Source organism: Lutzomyia longipalpis, chromosome 2 (assembly GCF_024334085.1).
Source record: "Lutzomyia longipalpis isolate SR_M1_2022 chromosome 2, ASM2433408v1".
Classification (NCBI taxonomy): Eukaryota; Metazoa; Arthropoda; class Insecta; order Diptera; family Psychodidae; genus Lutzomyia; species Lutzomyia longipalpis.
Window position 1 is genome coordinate 27,759,594 of NC_074708.1, and position 23,122 is coordinate 27,782,715.

A 23,122-nucleotide genomic window follows, 5' to 3' on the forward strand; every position below is an offset into this window, starting at 1 on the left:
GGGAATACTTCTTCGCTGTGGGTATAATAAATGGAATTGAAAAAGGCAGCCTGGATGATTTTAAAAGATTTATAAAGCACATAAATAGAAAACATCAGACTTGTAGATTTGTCAATCTGTTGATTCATGAAAAAATTAATTTAGGAATATTTAAAATAACTACTGATAAATGTAAAAATGCGATTTTATCTAATTTTTTCGAGTCTTTGTTACAATCTTTATTGTTTGATTATAGAACATTCTCAAATTTTCAAACAATTTACAATTTTCTTTGGGAAAATTGGGCCAATAAAGGAATAAAATATGAAAATTTCAATGACGTTCCAGAATTTATAGAAGCCAACTTTAAATATGATAAGCATAACACTACAAAGATCTTAAAATATTTTTGCACCTTTTACTCAAGCGGTACCGATGATGTCTTTGAAATGTTCCGCTATGAAGTAAAATTATCATTAATGAGAAACATTATATTTCACATAATTCAAGATGAAGACGTAGAAACAGGTCTTTTAGAAGACATCCACGAACATGTTGGAGATTTTTATAGTACTGAGTTGAAGAAGGATTACACAAAAATATTCTTGAAAGCTCTTAAATATTGTTTCATTGGAAAAAAATTATCAAACGTGTCAGGCTGCATTTGTTCTGGGGATTTTTATTATCAATCTCTGAGAAACAAAAATTCTTTTCATATCATTCTCTCATACATTTGTGTAAAATCTAATTTTCTCGAAATCCCTGTAGCAAAATTTTTCAATGATCTCAGTATATTTTGTAAAGGAAGCAAAGCAAAACAATTCTATAATCTATTCAAAAGTAGAATATCGAGAATAGGATTTCACAAGGCAATGGACGAAACGAAATTTCTTAAAAGAATTTGTGATATTGCTCTCGAAGATGAAATTACTTTTGAGTTTTTGGACATGTTTTGTAAAGGCACAGATCATGAAGATAAGGATAAATTTGATACATACGCAATTGGATATGCGGACGACATCCTGCTTTGTCATTGCATTAATTACTTATTGCAAAAAGGATTTTCATTTATTGAATCAAAAAGTAACAAATTTAAAAAATCATTTTTTGTCCAAAGCTTTAGGAATAATTCTGATAACCATTCAATATTATATCATTTTTGGGAAAAAGACATTAAATATTTGCCAATTATAGGCAGAATTGTCCAAATAGTGCCTCGAAATATTATTCAAGAATTGGGAAAAAGTCAACATTTTGGAGGAAAATCTATATTCGATGAATACGAGCTTTACGTGTTAGCAAAGAGCAAGAACCGTATGCCTAAATTTATCTACTGCACGTACATCGCAAAAATTCATGGAGAGAAAGCGTTGTTGGATTTCCTTTGCAAATACAATGAAAATACTAATCTTGAAAGAGCCCTTTGTTTTGGATGGACAGTAATAAATTTTTTGAAATATCAAATTGAAACCCATACTCAAGTAAGAAAAGAAGTTATATACAGAATTTTTAAAAATGCTTTTCAATGGGAGGAGCAAAGTGGAAGTATTAGTACTTTAAATGAAATTATACAAGAGTTAGAAAAAAAAAATTTTGTAATAGAAAATTTTTAACTCTTTTTTGTGATGTAATTTTGGAGAAATTCGGATCGCAGTCGGAAAAAGAAAAGCTTAAGATGTTGTGTACATCCACCAAACCTGTTTGTTTATATGCTTTTAGAGCGTGATGAAGATGGAAATATTCTAATTCAAACTATTTATATATATGTATATGAAATTTCCTTCATTTGGGATGAAATATTTAAACTTGAACCGGAAATTGTCTTTAAAATATTTGAAAATGTAAACAATGGGAAAATTTACTTAATACTGTAGATAAGTTAAAAAATAATATTTTGCACTATATTGCCAATTTTTTAAAGCCCAATGAAGAAGTAATCATAAGATTTTTAGAAACATTTGCAAATGCAGACAATTTTATAGTTTACTAGTCAACCCGAGCCCCCAATCACGTGTGAGCAAACTCCATTTTAAGCTATAAAAGGGGGGATGAATATTACGGTACCCCGAAAAATTTTTTAAATAAAAAAATCCCGTTATCTGACCCTTCAGCAGGTAGAAAATGGAAAAAATCAATTTTTGTGTGGGGGCGCTATAAAGGGGGGTTGGGGCGGAATCCCATATAGCGCTTGCAACTCGTATTGACCCCCTCTACCCCCATACCAAATTTCATCAAGATCGGCCCAGCCGTTTCGGAGGAGTTCATGTGCCACAGACAAACAAACTTTTCAGCTTTATATATTCTTATAAATAAAAAGAAAAATTCAATGAAACTCTATCAAAGCACTTAGGGTTGACGAAAAACTGATTTTAATTGAAATACAACACCTATTCAAACGCCATGTGAACAAGCACAGAACCCCATGTTTTAATTAAATTAAAATGAGATGATGAATGAAAATGAATAAATAATGAGATTCAAGACAATAAAAATCATTCTAAGTCCATATTACATGAATTGAACAAGAGAATTAAAATCAAAAGACTAAACTATTAATTAGGGATTGAAATAATGTATAAATATAAAAATATGTTTAATAAAAAAATTAAAATAAATTGATAGTGTTGATTTTTATTGTTTCAGATAATAAACTAATGAATGAATTTTCATCACCATCACTATGTTGCTGGAATAAACAGTCCATCGTGTGTAATAAAATTACATTCAAATCAACGAAATTTGCTTACTCAATAGCGCTCTATCAACTTTCAATTCCTTTCTGTTCTGTCAAAGCCCTGATCAAAGCTCCGTATAAATGGATGATGTGGAAAATCTTGATAGAAATTCATATTTTCTACGGAATCTTGTGGATTATGTTTATATATATTTTTTGTGCAAAATATATTTATCTTAATATATAAAGCTGATAAGTCTGTCTGTTTGTCTGTTGGTGGCACATGAACTCCTCCGAAACGGCTGGGCCGATCTTGATGAAATTTGGTATGCGGGTAGAGGAAGTGGAAGTGCTATATGGGATTCCGACCCCTCCCCCCTTTATAGCGCCCCCATGGAAAAATTGATCTTTTCCCATTTTCTACCTGCTGAAGAGTCAGATAACGGGATTTTATTACTCTATTAAGGGTACTCTATTATTCCCCCCCTCACTAATAATGACGCGTAATTGGGGGCTCGGGTTGACTAGTTATCAATAATTTCTTAGTCATTCGATGCCTTATCTTATCTTTCTTTCTCAAGTTCAACCGCTGAATTTTATTTGTAGAACATTTGTTACCATTCGTACATCATCAGTGCAAGTAGTCAGTTCGATCCAACCGTCGTGAATTTTAAGTTATTAAAATCATTTCATGTACAATTTATTATTAATAAGTATTCAGGTAAGTTTTTAATTTAATGTAATTTTATCCTAATACTAACTAATTTATAAAAAAGTTCAAAATTACATAGCTATAGCCATGAATAGAAAAAAAAATTATCACAGTTTATAACCACATAAATTTTACACATAGAATGATACATAAGAGATTAGCTTTATTTTCTGTTGGCTATCGATTTGCTTTCTTATCTTTATATGTAATTCCATTTACTTTCTTCAATCATTCAGCTATTTTTCAGGTTGATGACATTATTTGTCAAAACTATTATTTGAGATAATTTTTCTTTTTGCAACATTCACAGGATACAATAAAAACATCCCTTTTTTTCTTAAATTAGTAAAATGATAACTACTTAGAAATTTTATATCAACAAAACTGTGATTCAATATTTTTGGAAATTTCTTTCAGAAAAATAATGATCAAAGGAAATAGATATTGCAATGAATGAAACGTACGATTCGGATAAAACACCAAAAGTTGGATTTGAATTTCAAGAAGAAATTCTCCTTCATCTCGCTCTGATGCTTCAGAAGTTAGACTGCAAGAACTTCTCACTGGGCTATGAAGTTAAAACCTATCCGAAATTCGATGACGTAGTCTGCAGATTTCAAATTAATGATGAAACTTACATCCTGTTGATCCAGGCGAAGCACTATGAGAACAAGCTCATCACACCAAAGATTCTTTTGGGTAAAAACGAAGATTTTTGTTTATGGGCATATTTGAAGAGTGTTGCAGAAATAAGGAAAAATCATAAAGGAAATGAAAAGCTAAAGTTTATCTTCTGGACAACGGCAAACATTTCAAAGAATGTCCCGAAAATTTCTTTTAAAGATTCAATAATTTCAAAAGTTTTAAAAGAAATGAACGATCAAGATGCAGAAATTATAAGTTTAAACAAAAAGCTCTTTGAAAATTTAGACGAAAATGAAAAGTACATCGAACTTAAAACAAATTATCAAAATTTTAACGAAGATTCTAAATATTTTTTTGAGAATTTTATTTACGTGTCAGAGTCACCAAATTGTGAAGATCTCAAGGATTTGAATGATATGTTAATTAAAAAGGTTTTTAAAATTAGAGAAGAAGCTTTTTACAGATTGCTTCGTGACAACATTTTAAATTTTATCAAAATTGATAAAGAAAAGAAACGCAAATTCATGACAAAAAGTGATTTTAAAAAACTCAGTTCAATTACCATGCTAGATGTTGAATTGCCAAGAATTTCAAAAGCATTCCTCGATGAATTTCCAAAAGCAATTTCCCATGATCGTAATTTTAAGGAAGAATCTTTAGAAATTATTCGCAATATCTTGGAAACAAAGAGTAAAATAATTCGAGATGAAAGATGTTTAAAATTGAATGCTTTAAAAGTTTTATTTTCCATTCAACAAAATGATTCGAATACGTTATTAATTCAAATCTCAAAATTAAATGATTTCTTTCTTGAAACTCTTAAATCGTATGATAAAAGAGTTGTTGTTCTTGTTGACGAAGAAATTGAAACAGAACAGTTGATTATTAAGGAAAATTTAATATATGTGGGAAAGATAAAAGGAGAAGATTCTTATCCTGAATTGCCACCATTTTCTTTGGAAGATATCACTGAAAAATCAAAGGAAAATATTTTCCAAAACCTATTTTTTGAGCTTCAAGGATTTTCAGTTCCTTTAGTTATACTGAAAGAACACACAAGTCTTTTAGAAAAGATAGTTATTCATCTTTTAGAATCCACTTTTTTGAAAATCGGAAAAGCTTTGTCTTTAAATAAAATTCCTCAACTTTACATTGAAAGGAGCTTTCAGGCTTCAATATTCAAACCGTATTCTTCAATAGTTCACGAAGGTGACCTCTTACAGAAATTTTCTCATTGTGTTGTGAGAGGACATCCGGGAATGGGAAAGTCGGCAACGTTGCAAAAGCTCGCGAATGATTTTAAGAAAGAAAATCCAGAATTTTGGGTTGAATTCATTGAACTGCGGGCATTTTCCAAAGTTTTCTGGGAGAAATACAAATCGGAGAATTTTGATTTTTCTTCGGAAATTGAAGCAAAAAGTTTTCTTCTTGATAAGATTTTGAAGATAAAAGAAAATTCTTTAGAACGAGAACTTTTTGAGTTTTATTTAACGCTTGAAAAGGCCAAGATTTTGCTTATCTTTGACGGTTTTGACGAAATAATGCCAACTTATGAGAGAATTGTTTTGAATTTGATACAAATACTCAAACTTCTTAATATGAAAATTTTCATTTCGGGGCGATTACATTGCAGCTCGATTCTAAATGAGTTGGAAACATTTGAGGAAATCGAATTATTAATGTATACTATTGACCAAAGTACTGAATATCTCGAGAAAAAATTGAACAAGGAAAAGGAAGATACTTCAAAGATTTTCGCAATTCTTAATGATTTTATAGTGCATTCAGATCGACCTTTTAGTATCAGAAGATATATTCTTATAACTCCGCTTTATCTGAAAATAATGATTGAAATTGCTGTGAGTATGTTCAAAAATAATCCAGAAAGTTTAACAATTTTCGATCCAAGAAATGAAAGTGAATTCAATGAATTGTGGTTGTACAACAAAATCTTTGAACAATCCTTTGATAATTACTTTGAGAAACAAGGAATTGATCCAACTTCTGCTTCTTCTTTGGAAAAGAAGTCAAATGAATTACAGAGAATAAAAAATATTTATATTTCTTTGGCTAACAAATTATTTGATGAAACATCTGAAAATAATGAAGGACATTCATTTGAGAATTTATTTAAAAAAGATGAGACAGAAATCCTCGAACGAGGTTTCATTACACGATATGAAGAGAATTATGAGTTTATTCATCAAACTTTTGGGGAATACTTTTTTTCCATGGACATAATAAATAGAATTGAAGATGGTAGTCCCATTGGTTTTAAAAGATTTATTGTGCAAATTAATAGGAGACAGCAAACTTGTAGATTTCTTAGTCTGATGATTCTTGAAAAAATTAATTTACGAATATTTAAAATAACTATTGATCAATGCAGAAATGAACTTATATTAGATTTTTTCGAGTCTTTATTACAATCTTTGGTGTTTGATCTTGGAGAAATCTCAAATTTTCAAACAATTTTCAATTTTCTTTGGGAAAATTGGGTCAATAAAGGAATAAAATATGAAAATCTCGATGCTGTTCCACGATTTATAGAAGCCAATTTTAAAAACGATAAACTTAATACTTCAAAAATATTAAAATATCTTTGTAACTTTTATTCAGAAGCGAGTAATGATGTTTTTGTTGTTTACTGCTATGAGGTAAAATTATCATTAATGAAAAACATGATCTTTGACATAATTCAAGATGAAGACGGAGGAGTAGCTCGTTTAGAAGATATCCACGTGCATGCTGAAGCTCTTGAAGACACTGAATTGAAGAAGAATTACTTAAAAATTTTCTTGAAGGCTTTAATATATTGTACTGACCCTGATCGATGGTCTTGGTATTATTTGATATATGGCAGTATTTTTAAAAACGAAACTTATTTCTATCTAATCCTCTCATACATTTGTATAAAATCTAATTTTCTTGAGTTGCCTGTTGCATATTTCTTTGAAGATCTGAATGAATTTCCCGAAGACAGCAAAGCAAAAGAATTCTACAATTTGTTTGAAAGTAGAATATCGAGAGTAGAATTTGATAATGAAATGAATGTTACGAATTTTCTTGAAAGAATCTGTGACGTTGCTCTAGAAGATAAAATTGCTTTTGAGTTGTTGGACGTTTTTTACAAAAACATTAAATCCAACAGGATTTTAGGGCATCACACTGAAAGTCCAATTGGACTTAAAGATAAAGAACTTCTTTGTCATTGCATCAATTACTTGCTGCGAAAAGGATTTTCATTTATTGATTCAGAAAATAATTCAATATTATATTATTATTGGAAAAAAGACGATTTGTATTGGCAAATTGTTGAAAATACTTTGAAATTACTTCCTGAAAATATTTTTGAACAGTTGGGACAATGTCCGCACTTTGGAGGAAGATCAATAAGTGAGCATTATGAGCTTTACGGTTCTCAAAAAAGTCTGTTAAAATATATATATGCAGTGTACATAGCCAGAGTTAATGGAGAGGAAGCAATGATGGATCTCCTTTGCGAATACAATGAAAGAACTAATCTTGAGGAAGTACTTACGCTTGATTTAGAATTTTACAAAAGATTGGTCAGAAATATTTTTGAAGATTTAAGTAAAACTGATGATGAAATGAATAAAGAGTTTGTTTTCAAAATTTGTGAAAATGCTCTGAAATGGGAAGGAGAAAAAAGATTTCTCAGCGTGGTAACTAAAACTTTGTATAACATTTATGTAGAAATCGAAACAAAATATGTATCTGAGTTTTTTATTCCCATTTTCGAATATTTAAAAGCAAAGAAAAGCTCACAAAATTGCGAGGAAAACCTCTTTGTTGATATGCTTTTAGAGCGTGATGAAAATGAAAATATTCTAATTCAAACTATTTATATGGAAGAAAATTCCTTCATTTGGGATGAAATATTCAAGCTTGAACCGGAAATTGTTTTTAAAATATTTGAAAATGTAAACAATAATGGACAGAATGTGTTTCATTGTCTCAATAGCTTTAAGAAGATTAAAGAATATCTATTAACTCTTCTTTACGGAAAAATTGAAAATTGCAAATGGATGATTATGGAAAACAAAGATAAAGTTAAAGAAGGAGAACCATTCATGCCTATTTTGCGAATTCCCAATGAAAGTCCCTTCGAAGACAGACTTTCTGCATTATTGTTTAAGAAAAACAGTTTAGGAGGTACTCCTTTACATACAACACAAATTAAACGTTTTATTGAAATGTCCCAAATGCTAACAATTCAACAATGGATAATTTTGCTTAATATTGAAGATAGTTACAAAAGCAATATTTTACATTATCTTGCGCAATTTGCAAAACCAAAAGAAGAGGAAGTAATCACAGGATTATTGGAAAGAGTTGCATATGTAGGTGATTTTAAAGTTTCCCTTTCAGAAGCCGTAGGTTTAGAAAATAAAGAAAACATGACTCCAATTGATTTATCACTAAAACGAAGAAAATATATTATACATAATTTTTTTAAGGAATATGTGGAGTTTTTAACTGATTTTTTAACACCCACGCATAACGTTTAATAATAATAATTGAAATAACTTGTAAATATATTAATTTTGTTGTTATTTTTTTTATCTCACTTAATAAAACAATCTTTATATCTATTTTCACTTCTTAAAACTGTGTCACAAAATTTCCACCTATTGTTATGTACTTTTATATGAAACAGATTGTGGAATAAAAGCTTGTTAAGGGGGGTCTCTTTTGAGAGCTGGTGAAATTAAATATTTTTATTTTTCTTGGGGTTTTTCTTAAACTTGGTTTTTCAATATTGGTTACATTTGAAGCCTAATTATTGAAGAGTAAGAAAATCACTTTCCGCCATCTTAGATGCGACGCCATCTTGAGATTTTGCCCAAAACACAAAGGTAGGTTTTTCTCAGGATCTACTGGATGGATTTTGATGGGGTAAAAAGCAAATGAAAGAGGAAATACCAATGCAGATTTTGATGTAGCAGAATTTTGAATTTCCTTTCTGGGGCTGAGAAAGTGGAAAAATGTGACTTTTTTCAGATATTTTTGACGTTTTTTAACTTTTCTCAGCTCCAGAACGGAAATTCAAAATTCCGCTACATCAAAATCTGCATTGGTATTTCCTCTTTCATTTGCTTTTTACCCCATCAAAATCCATCCAGTAGATCCTAAGAAAAACCTACCTTTGTGTTTTATGGCAGTTCTATGGAAAAGTCGGAAAATCCCAAGATGGCGTCGCACCTAAGATGGCGAAAAGTGATTTTCTTACACTTCAATAATTACGCTTCAAATGTAACCTACATCGGAAAACCATGTTTAAGAAAAACCCCGAAATTTACATCATTAAAAATTATGTAAATTCTAACAATTTTCCTAAGAGACCCCCCTTAAACAAAAAAAAATCTATTTTCACGACCATCACTGTTGTTGGAATAAACTATCCATCCATTGTAGGTACAAAACATACTTTCAAATCAACGAACTTTGCCTACCCACTGGCGCTCTATCAACTTTCAATCCCTTTCTGGTCTATCAATGCTCCTCGAAAGCTCAAATTATATATCCAAAAATTAAAAAGATTTTTCAGAGGCATCATGTTATATTTAATTGAGAAAATATCTTACAAAATTTCCACCCTCCCATTTGGAAAAAAAGTAATTAAGCTTCCATCACGTCGAATCAACACAATCCGGCACATCTCTGCATTCTGGAAGTTGTGCTACTGTCTGTGGAATCCCCATTGGCCCGTGTCTCCGTCTCTGGCGCCTTCCAGTCCAGTAGAGAATGAGGACTGTCGCCGCGGCCACGAAACCCACGAGATTCGTTGCAATTGATCCTAAAAAGAAAAAAATCATTCTCAGTCAAAAATTCTTTTCTGAGAATATTCTAAAGGCTTTACCCATGAGAATGTAGCGGAAAGGTCCCACTACCTCCCTGCAATTGAGATCCCTGTAGTGGAATTCCGTCCCTCCGGTGGAAACTGCTTTCTCCGAATCCCCTCCTGTGTGCCGAAGAACTTCCAAGTGGTCCGTTGTCTCATTTCGCGTTCCAAAGAGGCACACGCACGTGGAGCTGACGGTGAAGATGTTTGAGGGCAGGCAGTTGGTTGAGGAGGCTGAGAGCGCTCCCAGATGGACGGCAGCAAACAACGCAGCCAGGAGGGTGGTCAACGTGGCCAGAACGAGGAAAACGCTGAACTTTATTTTAAGCAATCGAAAACAAATCTCGCGCGATTTACTCCGTGGAGCTCTCTTGAAGTCCATAGCGGCGCATCCGAGGGACCCACAGACAATGAGCTGAAAGGATGAATTTGCTTTCAGACGGAAGGAATATAAAAAAAATGATTTTGAGAGCTTACAATGAGACCACTCCAGTAGGGATTGTCCTGGACTCTCGTGCTTGGTGCCCAGAGGAGAAGCCACAGCCCAATTCCAATTGCTAGAATCCCAGAAAGGATCTGCAGTATCATGCAGGTTTTTCCCCACTTTGGATGTCGCAAATTCAGTGGATTTGGTTTTCCATTTTCTGCAATAGAAAAACGTTTATTTTAATTTTAACGAATTTATTTTCTTGGAAATTAAAAACATTCAAAAATTTGAATAAACTCCTTTCCACACTAGAAAAAAAATGCTTCAAAAAGTCCTAAAATTTCAATTCTAAATTGAAAAATCTTCCTTTAAAATAATATATCGCATTCCTTGAATAGTTTTGCAAGAAAAGAGGTAAATATATCGCACGATTGGGCCCAACTATTCATGTAACTCACAATATTGTTCACAATCTCGATTTCTAATCCACCTTTTTTTCTTTCCACGTGAATTTCCTAACACTTCTCAAGCACTTTATGCTGATAAATGGATTTATCGGCACATCAATCACTTCCAGAATTTATTATTTATTTCACCTCTGGCACGCATTTAGTAAAAGTTTAGCCAATAAAAATGCTTTTTATCGAAAGCTGATCGCCAAGATTTTTTTTGCTCTTGTCTATTAATAAAAAAACGATCACAAGAGACTTTTTTTCAACAAGGTTTGTCTATTTAATTGACGGAGAAATTGCAGCAAAGGATTTTCCAGAGAGATTTTCTTGTGAGATAAATAACATTGTGCAGAGCACGTAATAAGAAAAAAAAATAATCAGTAACTTCTCAATAGCTACAATTAAATCAGCTTCTTTATTCATTAAAATTGCTCCACGTGGGACTGAGTGAAGAGCTCCTCTCGTTGGACTTTCCTCAATTGAATGCTAATCCGCCTTGACTTTGGTGTTCAAATGTGACATCATTTCTTTTATTGAGATTCAACTTCGAAAAAAAAATGTCCACCTTCGTTAAAATATTATTTGCAAAGAGAAAAAAGAATTTAAATACAAAGAATAATATTTGCAATGCAAATAATCTTTGGAAGAGAAGGTACACTGTCTTCAGAAGCTGGATTATTACACAAGAAAAATTCTTCTAATGAGCTCTGTTAACAAAGTTTAGTAGTTAGAATATTTTACAAAAAAAAAAGAATTCTGTTGTGAGATGGTGCTGATGTATGTATACGAAACAGAAAAATTGATTGATTTTGATTAAAAAATATCATAAGACATGAAAACGGTGAAAATATGACAAAAATCTTTTTTTTTTCTTTAAAAAAAAAGAGGAAATCGATAAGGAATTCGATTCTATCAAAAATCTTTTTTTATCTTACAATTCGAAAGTTGCAAAAGTTTTGGTATTCTTGAAAACTCTTAAAGAACCTTGACAGTTCTAGGCTATACTAGAACAAATAATATACCTGAAATCTTTTATTTTTTATGTAACTTTATTATCATAAAACAAACTCAAAATTTTACATTAATTTTCAATATGAAATATTAGAAAATAAAAGATTTTTCAAAGAATCGACCCCTATGGGTCGTAAACCTTGTTTTTTTTTAGGTTCAAGGCCATTTTTACAGCCATACCTCTGTTTTTAAAGTATTTTTACAAATAATTCTTTAAAAATTAAAAATTAAGAAATCATGATCATTAAAACATAATTCTAATGAAAATTCTTTACTATTCTGGCTCAGGCAGCTTCAAATTCTTAAATTTTCAATTTAAAAAAAATTCAGAATGCATCTCAAAGTTCACTTTAGAACAAAATGGTGGCGCTGATTCTACAAAGCATTCAAACATAACCTTCAAATTTGTTAAACCGCTTATAAAAAAATAATTCTAAGTTTGATTGAGAATGTTTTACTCGTTTTGCTTCAAGTCATACCACTCAAAATTTATTAAATATTGTCCAAAAAATCTCAAATAATACAAAAAAAAAACTTGCGTAAATATGCCCAAAAATTTCAAATAAATTCCGTTAAAGCTGCCATATTGAATGATTAAAACATTTGTACAAAAACTCACCTTTGAAATTTTTATTAACAACCAACATACGCGAATGCCTAAGACTGGATCTTGTTGGCACGTGCCTCCCTGCAATTTGGATGGGTTTCATATTTTGCGGCACAGTGGTGGCCATGTAAACTGCCTGAAAGACAACAAATAATACAAAAGAATTTAATTAAAATTTAATTGGGTCACTGAACGCACCCCCAGTGAGAGATGTTTTTCTTTTATAAACTCAACACCCACAAGTAGTGCCATTGGCCGTATTTCTGTAAATATTTACAAAGAACATGCGGTGTTTATGCGAAGACATTTCACGGAAGTTTTGTGGAATTTATTGGGATGATGCTTTGGGAGGTCTTTGGCACCTCATTCACCTTTTAAGTGGCATCGGAAGTGGCGATATGGGAGTTTTCTTGGCAGTTGAAGGCTATTTTGCCAATGGCAGTGAATTGTGTGAAGAAATTTCTTGGAATTTTGTACATTTTTGAAAGGAAATTAGGTTTTAATTGCTTGGAAAATTACCAATGAATCACAATTAATGAGAAACCTAAACGGAAAATCAAATGTGAAAGCTGGAATAAGTCTTCGTATTGTGAGAGGAAAGAACTGGAATTGTTGGAGTTTTTCTTTAAAGTTAACTTCCTGTGGAAAAGCTCTGTAAGTTTTCTTTTGTGGAGCCTTGAAAAATCTCAAAAGTTTCAGGATAATTTCAATGAGAATTCAACCTGAAATATTGCCGGAAAAAATTCAGAGAAAACTTTCAACAGATCCTCTCATTTTCTCAACTAATTAGAACAGAAAATAAGTAAAGAAGAAGAATCTTGATTTATTTATCCGTTCGTCTGTGTTAGAATTTTATGCCTCTAAAACACCTTCCGTTTTCCGCAAATTAATTCTCTCTCTCTCTTCTATACTTTATTCTTGCTCTTGAGAATGAAACTCCAATGAATTTTTGCTTTATCGCAGCAAAATCAAAAGCAGGTGAAGAGTGAAAGATTTCTCTGTGATTTCCTAGAGAGGTGAGCGTAAAAAAAGTCTGTAGTACTGAGAGTATATATATGAAACTACTACATAGCAATTTTATGTACCTCGAGAAGCATGTAAAGCAATTAAATTTTCTCATACACTTATCGCGCAGTGCAATTTACATTTTATTAATTAAAACATGACGCGTGTGAAGACACCATAAATTACGCAATAGTTCCCATGGAGTGGCAAAAGAAACCTCCTGCTTGGTCAAAGAAAAAAAAAGTCCATTGAGGTGTGAAAATTTACAACATATCAATAAAATAGGAGCCAAGCTACAAAAAAATGCATTCTTGGAAATCAATCGCAATTCCAAACCATCAGGCGTGCAAAAAAGGCGTCTCGTCGCTGGAAAGAGGGGGGCACGTGTGCAAAAGAAAAATCATGGTCACAAAGGGAAAATTAAATGCGTTTTTCGCAATAAATCTGCCATTCAGTCGCACAACAATTAGCACCTGAAGATCAACTATCAATCCAAGATAATGAGTTTGGTTGGAGTCAATGCCATGCAGCGAGAATTGCATTAGAGACACCGACTTAATGGAGAAATTTCCACGAGATTTTCCATGGAAAAATCGTTGGTAAATTGTAATTTTCACACAATACATCAGGTCCGTGTTTTGCACGATAGAATTCTGCATAGAATTGCGGCGAGTGAATCATTTTTACAAATAAATTGACAAGGAATAAATTTAGGAATTAATCTGGGAATTAATTAGGAAAATAATAATAAATAGGAAGTTTTCCACAGAAATATCATACGAAAATTACTAGACTCCCTGGAGGCTAACTTATAAAATAATTGTTTTCGTTTTAACCACATCTTGAGCATTTCCTTTTATTTTTATGAGCTTTTATTGTATAGAATTTTATCGTTCTATTATAATTAAAAAATTCTTTTTCTGTTTTTTTTTTTAATAATTAGAGTAGATTGTGATAAAAATCTTTTCTTTTCTTTTCTAACAATTTTAAAGTTATTGAAAGAATTTGTCAGTTGATGTTTTAAATCGTTCTAATTGTCTAAAACACGAATTTGTTGTTCCAGAAAATAGTCAGAAAGATCTTTAAAGAGCTCTGGAAAAGTAATTTCCTTCAAAAACACAATTAAAAACAGAAACAAACTGTCAAAATCTTAAAAGATTATTCCCAGAATACCAAGGATCTTATAACTGACAAATTGTAAGAAAAGAAAGGAAAAGATTTTTATCACATTTGTTTATTTGAAGTTCAAAATTGAAGTCAAACTTGAAGAAAACAAATAAGAAAAATTTATTTAAATACAATAGATTAAAAACTAAAAATTAAAAACTCAACAAAATTTTTTAAGGTTTTTATTTTTATTTTAATTTGTAATTTTAAACCATATTTCCGACAAATCTCTAAAGAAGAATTAGAGATTTTCCAATAAAAAGAAATAGAATAAAGAAAAATTAAATCAAAATATCTCTGATAACACCATCTATTGCAAAGAATCAAGAAATCTATTTGGGTATTCAATGCTTCCGCTATCCCCGATTCCTTTTAAACTTCCCAATATTCCCAAAGAATATTCTAATGCAAAGAAAATGCAGGAAATTCATGAAATTCTCCCCATAACGTGGGAAGACAATGTAAATATTGAAGCTATCATATCATGCACGTCTCTCACAGCTACCTAATCATTATCATTAGAGCGAAATTGACCCCCTGGCAATGAGCATTGTTCGTTAGAAAACACCTTCGCTAGACGACCTAAAGGGTCAATGATGAAAATGCAAGTTTCTTTACAAAAAAAAAATTATTTGAAAAATTTCTACTCACCTGTGAAGGTTGGCTGAGCCTGTGGGACTCATTGTCTGGTGTTGAGGATCTGGCGGGATTTTTAATTCTCGGCACAACGACATCACTTTTCGCTGGAGCTGAGTCTGACGATGAAGACTCCACGAGTTTCATCTCTTGCACATAACTAACTTGATGCTGGAATTTATGGCTATTCCGCGGGACATTTTGGTAACCATTTGTGGCGGGAAGGTTGAATGTGTTCACCACTTCCGGGAGAAGTTTAACCGTCTCCTCGCCATACTCTTCCGAATCCTCCTCATCGTCGTCCATCTTCAGCCTTATTCGTCGTCTGGGAACTCTTCCCTTGTCTGTGAGCCCCTCGGCAGTGTCCTTCTTCTCAGCCTCACTCTGATTCCCGTTTAGACCGAAAAAATTCGATTTTGCACTACTGATGATCGCCTTGTGATCGTGGCGCCTCTTCTCATCACTCTGTTGCACCTCACTGAGATTCACTACCTTGTCGCTCTTCTCAGCACCTCCATACTGACTTCCAGGTGGAGAAGCTGCGCCGGGATTTCTCTCACCACACTTATCGTGCGTCACAGCATCGTCATTCCTGCCCATGACGCCACTCTGATGCTCACTCGCAGCTGGAATTGCATCGAACTTGAATGAGATCTCCGTGTACGGGAAGCCACCGTTGCTCCGTCGAATTGATTCCTCCCCCAACGATGACCTGGCGGCCTTCCTACCCCCTTCCCCCTTCAACCCTCCTCCACCCTTTGTGCCACCATTGAGATTATCATAGGCACTCGTGGGTCTCCCATCGTGCGCCTGACGCTCCTGCTGATGCCGCGAGGATTCCACTGTGGATGCCATCATGCTCTCTCTAACAGGTGGCCCACCTCAATTTGTCCATTTGTACCTGTTGCGTGGGACAGAGAGCAATAAATAAAAAAATGCTGATAAACATTTTGTTGAGTGTTCTGTGCAACGTTGCTCATTTAAATAGGGTCACACTTTGCTGACTTGCAAGACTGAGTTGAAAAATTTACAGATAAAAATCAGTTTCGCTACAATGATTCCTTCTCCCCCCTCAATAAACATAAAACATAATTTTTTTTGCTTCTTCTGCACACGAAGGAATCATTAGAGAAGGTTGCGATTTGAGAGAATTCTGATTTATTATTTAAATATATCAGTAGTTGTACTAAAAGTTATTGGAAAAAATTAAGATCATCGTGATTGAATATTTTGATTATAATTTACATAGAAATGATGTAATATAAAAGTGAAATGAATTAGAACAGTTTTAGTAATTTTTAGTACTATTTAATTAAATATTAGAAATAATTTTTTCAATTGATTTCAAATTACTTTTCAGAATTCCTCGTAGGTACTAAAACTAATTAAAAAAAACGACGAAACAAAAAAATATTTTTTTAAATAAGTAGATTATAAGTTAAATATCCAGGGTATTCACTGATTTATTTAAAAAAAAATTTTAAAAAATCATTGGAGACTTTTTTATAATTTGTTTAGTAAAAAAAGATATTAATCAGTTTGTACTAAAAAATTTCTTTATTTTTTTTTTAAATGGTAGTTTGGTGTATATAATCTTCATAATAAACTACGAAAAATGCTCTTTCCCTATTTTAATTCCATACATCTGTGTACTTTGCGTACACACCTTTTCTGATTTTAGTACATACATTGAATGAGTTTTAGTACAAAAATGTAATAAATATTTTATGTTAAATACTCCAATAGCATGAAAGATATTTCAATTAAAATAAAAATTTCTATTTAAGTAGAATATTCATGTGTACTAAATTATGTACTAAAATATGTACTAAAACCAGTTCAATACTAAACTAAACAAAACTCCTTTTAGTACTTCCACAATTGGATTCCATCATCCTCCAACATCAAAAACCAATTTACTTTTGCCATCTAATAAGACGAGAAAACTTTCGCCTCTTGGCGCCTCAACGGAACATAAATAAAATCGTACTAAACTTTCATCATTCCTGTAGCAATGAGGCGGTGTGGTACATGCACGCCACTGATAATTTCAATATCATTCAACTCTGCACGTTATGCAATGAATAAACTCAACATGAATTGACTTCCATCGTGTCGACAATGATGGAGCAAAGAGAGATTTCTCAAAACACCTGGAAACGGTAAAGTACTCTGCACATGAGAGGTATAGGTACAAAAAGAAATTGCACAGACAATGGCTCAAGTCAGTGGACACGGTAATTCCGCATTGAGGCTAAATTAGTAGTATAGGTATAAGAAAAAAAGGTGTTTTAGTGAGAGTTCTTTTTTTGAATTCTTTTTTCTCTCTTTGTCTTATCACGTGAAAAAAAGAGATTTTCCGGTGATCGTTAATTTTTTTCTGGGCGTTTATGAACGGAAGAAGAAGAGGATGTTGGAGGCATGTTGCTGGGAGAGAGACAATCCACTGACTGGCTGTAATTTGCGATAAATAGCATTAGTGTGCTAAAATGTGACGAATAATCCAACACGGAGCGGCATTTTCTGCTCAATGCTCATCAACATGGAACGTATGATTCATTTTCACCGTTTTGACCACAAAAGTTGCGCCTGCGACCGAATCCCGCGCGCGCACCAACATCCACCAACGGATGGATGAAGCACAAAAAAAAACATAACTTTGGATTTCTCTATGCTGCCGAGGAGAAAAAATTACCTAAATTGTCGAGTCATTACCTTGGTTGGTACACAAACACGAAGCCCCTCTGTGAGCACAAAATATCTTGCGGCTGCTGGTGTAATCCAATCGCGCCGAGATGAAGAGATTCAATCACAACGGCATCCACCAATGTCATCAATTTCTTTTGCATTCAATCACGTTTGTCACTCCGAAATTGAGAGCTTTGTGCAATTACATGCGATCAATTGCGGTTCCCACAGAAAAGCAGCAAAAAGAGCAACGGAAAATTGACGAGAGAATATATTTTGCTTTTAAGCTGAACGCGAGTACTTTGTGCTGCGGCAGTTCAACAACAACTGAGCCACACAACATTCCAACCAAACTGGTGGACTCTTTGGGGCGCGCGCAACTCGGCTTTTCCCGCACGTTGTAACCAAACCCCAGTCTGACCCTGGCACCAGCAGCAACGATGTGGTGGAAAGCTGCGGTGGGGTGGGTAACAACATCATCGTGTTTAGAACCTCAAGTGCGCCTTTCACGATGCCTCGTAATCACCTCTTGCATTCCTCATCGCATCTCTTTTTCACTCTTTACCACCTCAAGACACACAACATAATGTACATTCATAATATCTCCTCTCCATCATATCACACAACCACTCTTCATGCCAAATTTATTTTCTCACAGACACGAATAGATCTAATAGAACGCTCCTCCAGGGAGCTGGAGTGCTGCTGCACTAATATAGCATGCTCTTCATCAGGGGAGAAAGTTTTCAAAAATTTCACTGAAAATTATTTTTCAAAATAACGATCTTTTTTGGGATCAGAAATAAATTTTGGCTAATTTTCATTCACAGAAACTGTCGAATTATCACCTATTTTATTATGGGATAGTAGTGAGGGGCTCTTGGGATGCGAACAACTATGAGGTCTCTTTTTTATGCGTGAGATTAAGGGGGGTCTCTTTTGAGAGCTGATGAAATTCAATGTTTTTATTTTTCTTGAGGTTTTTCTTAAACTTGGTTCTGAAATGTTGGTCACATTTGAAGACTTATTATTGAAGATCGTAAGAAAATCACATTCCGCCATCTTAGGTGCGACGCCATCTTGAGATTTTGCCCAAAACACAAAGGTAGGTTTTTCTCAGGATCTACTGGATGGATTTTGATGGGGTAAAAAGCAAATGAAAGAGGAAATACCAATGCAGATTTTGATGTAGCAGAATTTTGAATTTCCATTCTGGGGCTGAGAAAAGTGGAAAAATGTGACTTTTTTCAGATATTTTTGACGTTTTTTAACTTTTCTCAGCTCCAGAACGGAAATTCAAAATTCCGCTACATCAAAATCTGCATTGGTATTTCCTCTTTCATTTGTTTTTACCCCATCAAATTCCATCCAGTAGATCCTGAGAAAAACCTACCTTTGTGTTTTAGGGCAGTTCTGTGGAAAAGTCGGAAAATCCCAAGATGGCGTCGCATCTAAGATGGCGAAAAGTGATTTTCTTACACTTCAATAATTAGGCTACAAATGTAACCAACATCGGAAAACCAAGTTTAAGAAAAATCCCCAAAAATTGCAACATTAAATATGTGTAAACTCTAACAATTTTCCCAAGAGACCCCCCTTAAATCGGTGAAATGCAGAATTCGGTGTTGAATTTTGGTCTATGTCCCAATAAAAAAGGTTTCAATACGAAAAGATAAAATTCAATTAAGAATATTAATGAATTAACCTTTTCGCGTCCGCTTGAAACAGAAATGCATGAAATATCTATATAATAAAGAAAGGATTTCGTTCCTGTACAGCTATGCATTTCTACACCGTTGATGCGATCGTGATGAAATTTGGTACAGAGACTACTGATACCAGGCGATTTTTACCAACGACATTCATTTTCCCCCCAAAGCCCTCCTTCACATAGCCCTCATATAAAATTCATGCTTTTTTGACTACTTTTTGAATTTGGCGCCTTTAATGTTGTGTGAAATTCACTTTTTCTCTTTGAAATATCTGTTGGAGATTTTGCATGGCCCATCTATATAATAAAGAAAGGATTTCGTTCCTGTACAGCTATGCATTTCTACACCGTTGGTCCGATCGTGATGAAATTTGGTACAGAGACTACTGATACCAGGCGGTTTTTACCAACGAATAATTTTTCTATTGGACCTTTTTCATCTCAATTATTTTCTCCATCTAAAATTTGCGCGAAGCGCAACAAATCCCCGCGAAGCGGGGCGAGGTAAATTGGAGCGAAGCGACAATTTACCTCGTTTAATATATTGAAAATTAGCATTTTCTTTGTCAATACGTCTTATTTGCGGTCTTTGCCCATTTCCTTCTCAAATTATCGCATTTTTATTTAAAAAATCTAATTAAATTAATTTAAATGTTAGGAGATAAAATTTTTCACGCGAAGGGGTTAATTCAACAAGAAAGAAAAGTGTTTCAGTTAAAAATGGTTTAAAAAGACAAAGAAAAAATCATTTTTAACTGAAAGTCTTTTCTTTTTTTTCAATTAACCCTTTCGCGTGTATTGGATCAAGCGATAACAGTTAAAAATGGTTTAGAAAAAATAACAAATTTTAACTGAAACTCATTTTGAATTAACCCTTTCGCGTGTATTGGATCAAGCGCTGACCCAAAATATGAAACGTTCCCTTTTCTCAAATTTAGAATAATTTAATTAGCTTTATATGATAGAAATGCGATTAATTTATGAAGGAGAAGCGCAAAGAAGATGTTTTTTTTTTTTTTTTTAATCCCCCCTACCCTGTAGGTCTTTGGTCAATCATGACCATTTTGACCAAGAGACATTTTTTTTTTAACCTGTAAGACCAACTAATCTCCTTCTCTGGGAAGGAGACAGTGGAAGAATGACCCAAAATCACAAAGTAATTGTATGGCGTCGAAGGAACCCTGCAATTGCTTGTAGGGGCTCGACGCGTCGACTTTCAATAGCAATGGCTACAATGTCTCTGGTGATTCTATTCGAACAAATAGAATCACAAGACCTCAACAACTCCGTTCTACCATCACCGTACAATGGACAAACAAACAAAACATGATCAATATCATCAAACATATTACACGTCTCACAATATGGACTATCAACCATTGAAAACCTGTACAAGTGCCCCTTGAGGCGTAGATGGTTTACAATAATTCTGTTTATATAATAAATGGCTTCTCTCGTGAGATCTTCATTTTTATGGAACCAAGGGTACCTCTTACATTCCGGAAGAATGGAAAAGGCATGTCTTCCTCTAGATTCTCCTTGCCATATAGATTGCCATTGCAGCAATGACCATCTGTTAATACATGCAAAAATGTCCTCCTTCCTATACATTCTTTCCTCAGTGTTTGACGACGATGCCCCTCTTCTCGCTAAGCTGTCTGCGCGATCATTTCCTAGTATCCCTACATGAGAGGGTACCCATAGAAAAGTGACTGGTTTTCCTGCGCTGTCTAAAACAGCAATAAGTTTAACAATTTCAGAGAAGATAGAGGGAGGAACATCACTGTAGGGTCTGAAATTTTTAAGAGCTTCGATCGAGGATAGAGAGTCTGTTATAATGAGTACACTATTATGATTAGATCTCATGGAGATCGCCCTAGTCAAACCCATTTCTATTGCCTTAATTTCAGCTGTGTAACTGGACGACAGCTTATTCAAAGTGCACCATTCCTCATGATTTAGCGATTCGTCCCAGAAAGCTGCCCCAACTCCCTCTGAAGTTTTGGAACCATCGGTAAAAATCCTGTGGTGATTCTGAGTACTTTGAGTTTGTAGTACCTCCGCTGTAACAGAAGGTGCAAAAGATGCCCACATGTCCTTGGGGATTCCTCGTAGCCGCTCCCATATGTCCAAGCACACATTAAAATGTGGCTTCTCAAAGTTTTCCGGGGGATCATATTGCACTAAGGCATTATTGTTCCAACCAATTTCATCCACTATTTGAAGAATCTTGCAAATAGCATTCCCAGGATCTACGCTTTGTAGCATTCTCATCTCACCAATTAACGCGCTGTCTCTATAAGAACACCTTATTAGAAATCGGGCAGACAATTCCATGTATCTAACTTCCAATGGGCAACAACCAGAGAGAACTTCCAAGCATCCCGTGTGGCTAGACGTCATCACTCCCAAACATATTCTTAAAGCACGCCACTGAATACGCTGAAGCTTGATCAGGTGAGTCTGAGCGGCACCTCGAAAAACGAATGACCCATATTCTAACACCGATCGAATTGTAGTTACATACAATGTCCTAAGGATAGAACATCAGAATCCTTATGCGAAATTCCAATGGCTATGTCGTCGGCATACTGAAAAATAAAACACCCTTCGGGGATTACATTTTCTATTTCCCTGACATATAGATTGTAGAAGATCGGAGAGAGTACCGATCCCTGTGGTAGTCCAACAAACCCCGTCCTTGTCAACACCTTATCTCTTCCGCTGTAAAAATCAAGACGACGCTCTCCCAACAAATTGCTAAGAAGCACACAGACATGAGCCGGTAGCCCAGCAACTTGCATATCTTGACAAAGAAGATTTACTAAAACTCCATCATAAGCCGAAGCTACATCTAAGAAAACACAGCCTAGAATTTTCTCTGCCTTTTTTGCAATTTGGATTTTAGTTTGTAGACCTGCTAAACAATTCAAAGTACCCATACCCTTTCGAAATCCCATTTGTGATTGAGGAACAAGTTGATTTGCATCAACCCATAACTCAATTCGATGTAAGATCATCTTTTCAAAGACTTTCCTAACTGATGACAGAATGCAAATGGGCCTGAAATGTTCAACCAAAGTTCCATTTTTCCCGGGTTTCTTTACTGCAATTACTTTGGAGGTACGCCACGCGATGGGGACTTCAGAGGAGTTCAGAAATTCATTGAAAATTCTTAATAGACTATCAATACCTACACTGGGAAGATTCTTTAGGAGACTGACCCTGACCAAATCATCTCCGGCGGCTTTATTCTTGGTGTCTTCAATTGCATTATTAAGTTCACCTAAAGAAAAGTCATCCCATCTGCTAGCTGTAGCAGTGGAACTGCTATTACCTATAATCTCAGAAGGAACGAAGGGTTCATATACAAATGGTGGTGCCAATTTATCCGCAAATGCACTGTATTCGGTAGTGCTCATTGTACTCTTTTGACTTCTAGATTGACCTCTATAAGCTCTAGCCATATTCCATAATTCCGCTAATGATGTTGAATTGGAAAAACCTTCACACCTAGTTCTCCAACTTTCAGTCTTTTTCCT

General features: G+C 33.9%; 3 protein-coding genes across 9 annotated transcripts in view; 1 reads left to right on the forward strand and 2 right to left on the reverse strand.

The window, feature by feature from the left end:
* The window catches only part of LOC129789858 (serine/arginine repetitive matrix protein 1-like), a 982,101-nt gene that overhangs the window by 223,238 nt on the left and 735,741 nt on the right, over window positions 1-23,122 (reverse strand). The gene's annotated exons all lie outside the window — the stretch shown is intronic.
* Window positions 3,284-7,406, forward strand: LOC129791231 (uncharacterized). The gene is made up of 3 exons (XM_055829299.1): window positions 3,284-3,374; window positions 3,783-4,836; window positions 7,370-7,406. The coding sequence occupies exons 2-3, from the start codon at window positions 3,815-3,817 to the stop codon at window positions 7,404-7,406; spliced, it is 1,059 nt and encodes a 352-aa protein (XP_055685274.1). The 5' UTR covers window positions 3,284-3,374; window positions 3,783-3,814.
* LOC129789878 (uncharacterized) lies at window positions 9,575-18,238 on the reverse strand. The gene is made up of 6 exons (XM_055826973.1): window positions 17,897-18,238; window positions 15,197-16,082; window positions 12,386-12,509; window positions 10,354-10,520; window positions 9,895-10,291; window positions 9,575-9,831 (listed from the first exon to the last, which is right to left on the reverse strand). Exons 2-6 carry the CDS (start codon window positions 16,037-16,039, stop codon window positions 9,665-9,667), a joined length of 1,698 nt encoding a protein of 565 aa, XP_055682948.1. The 5' UTR covers window positions 16,040-16,082; window positions 17,897-18,238; the 3' UTR covers window positions 9,575-9,664.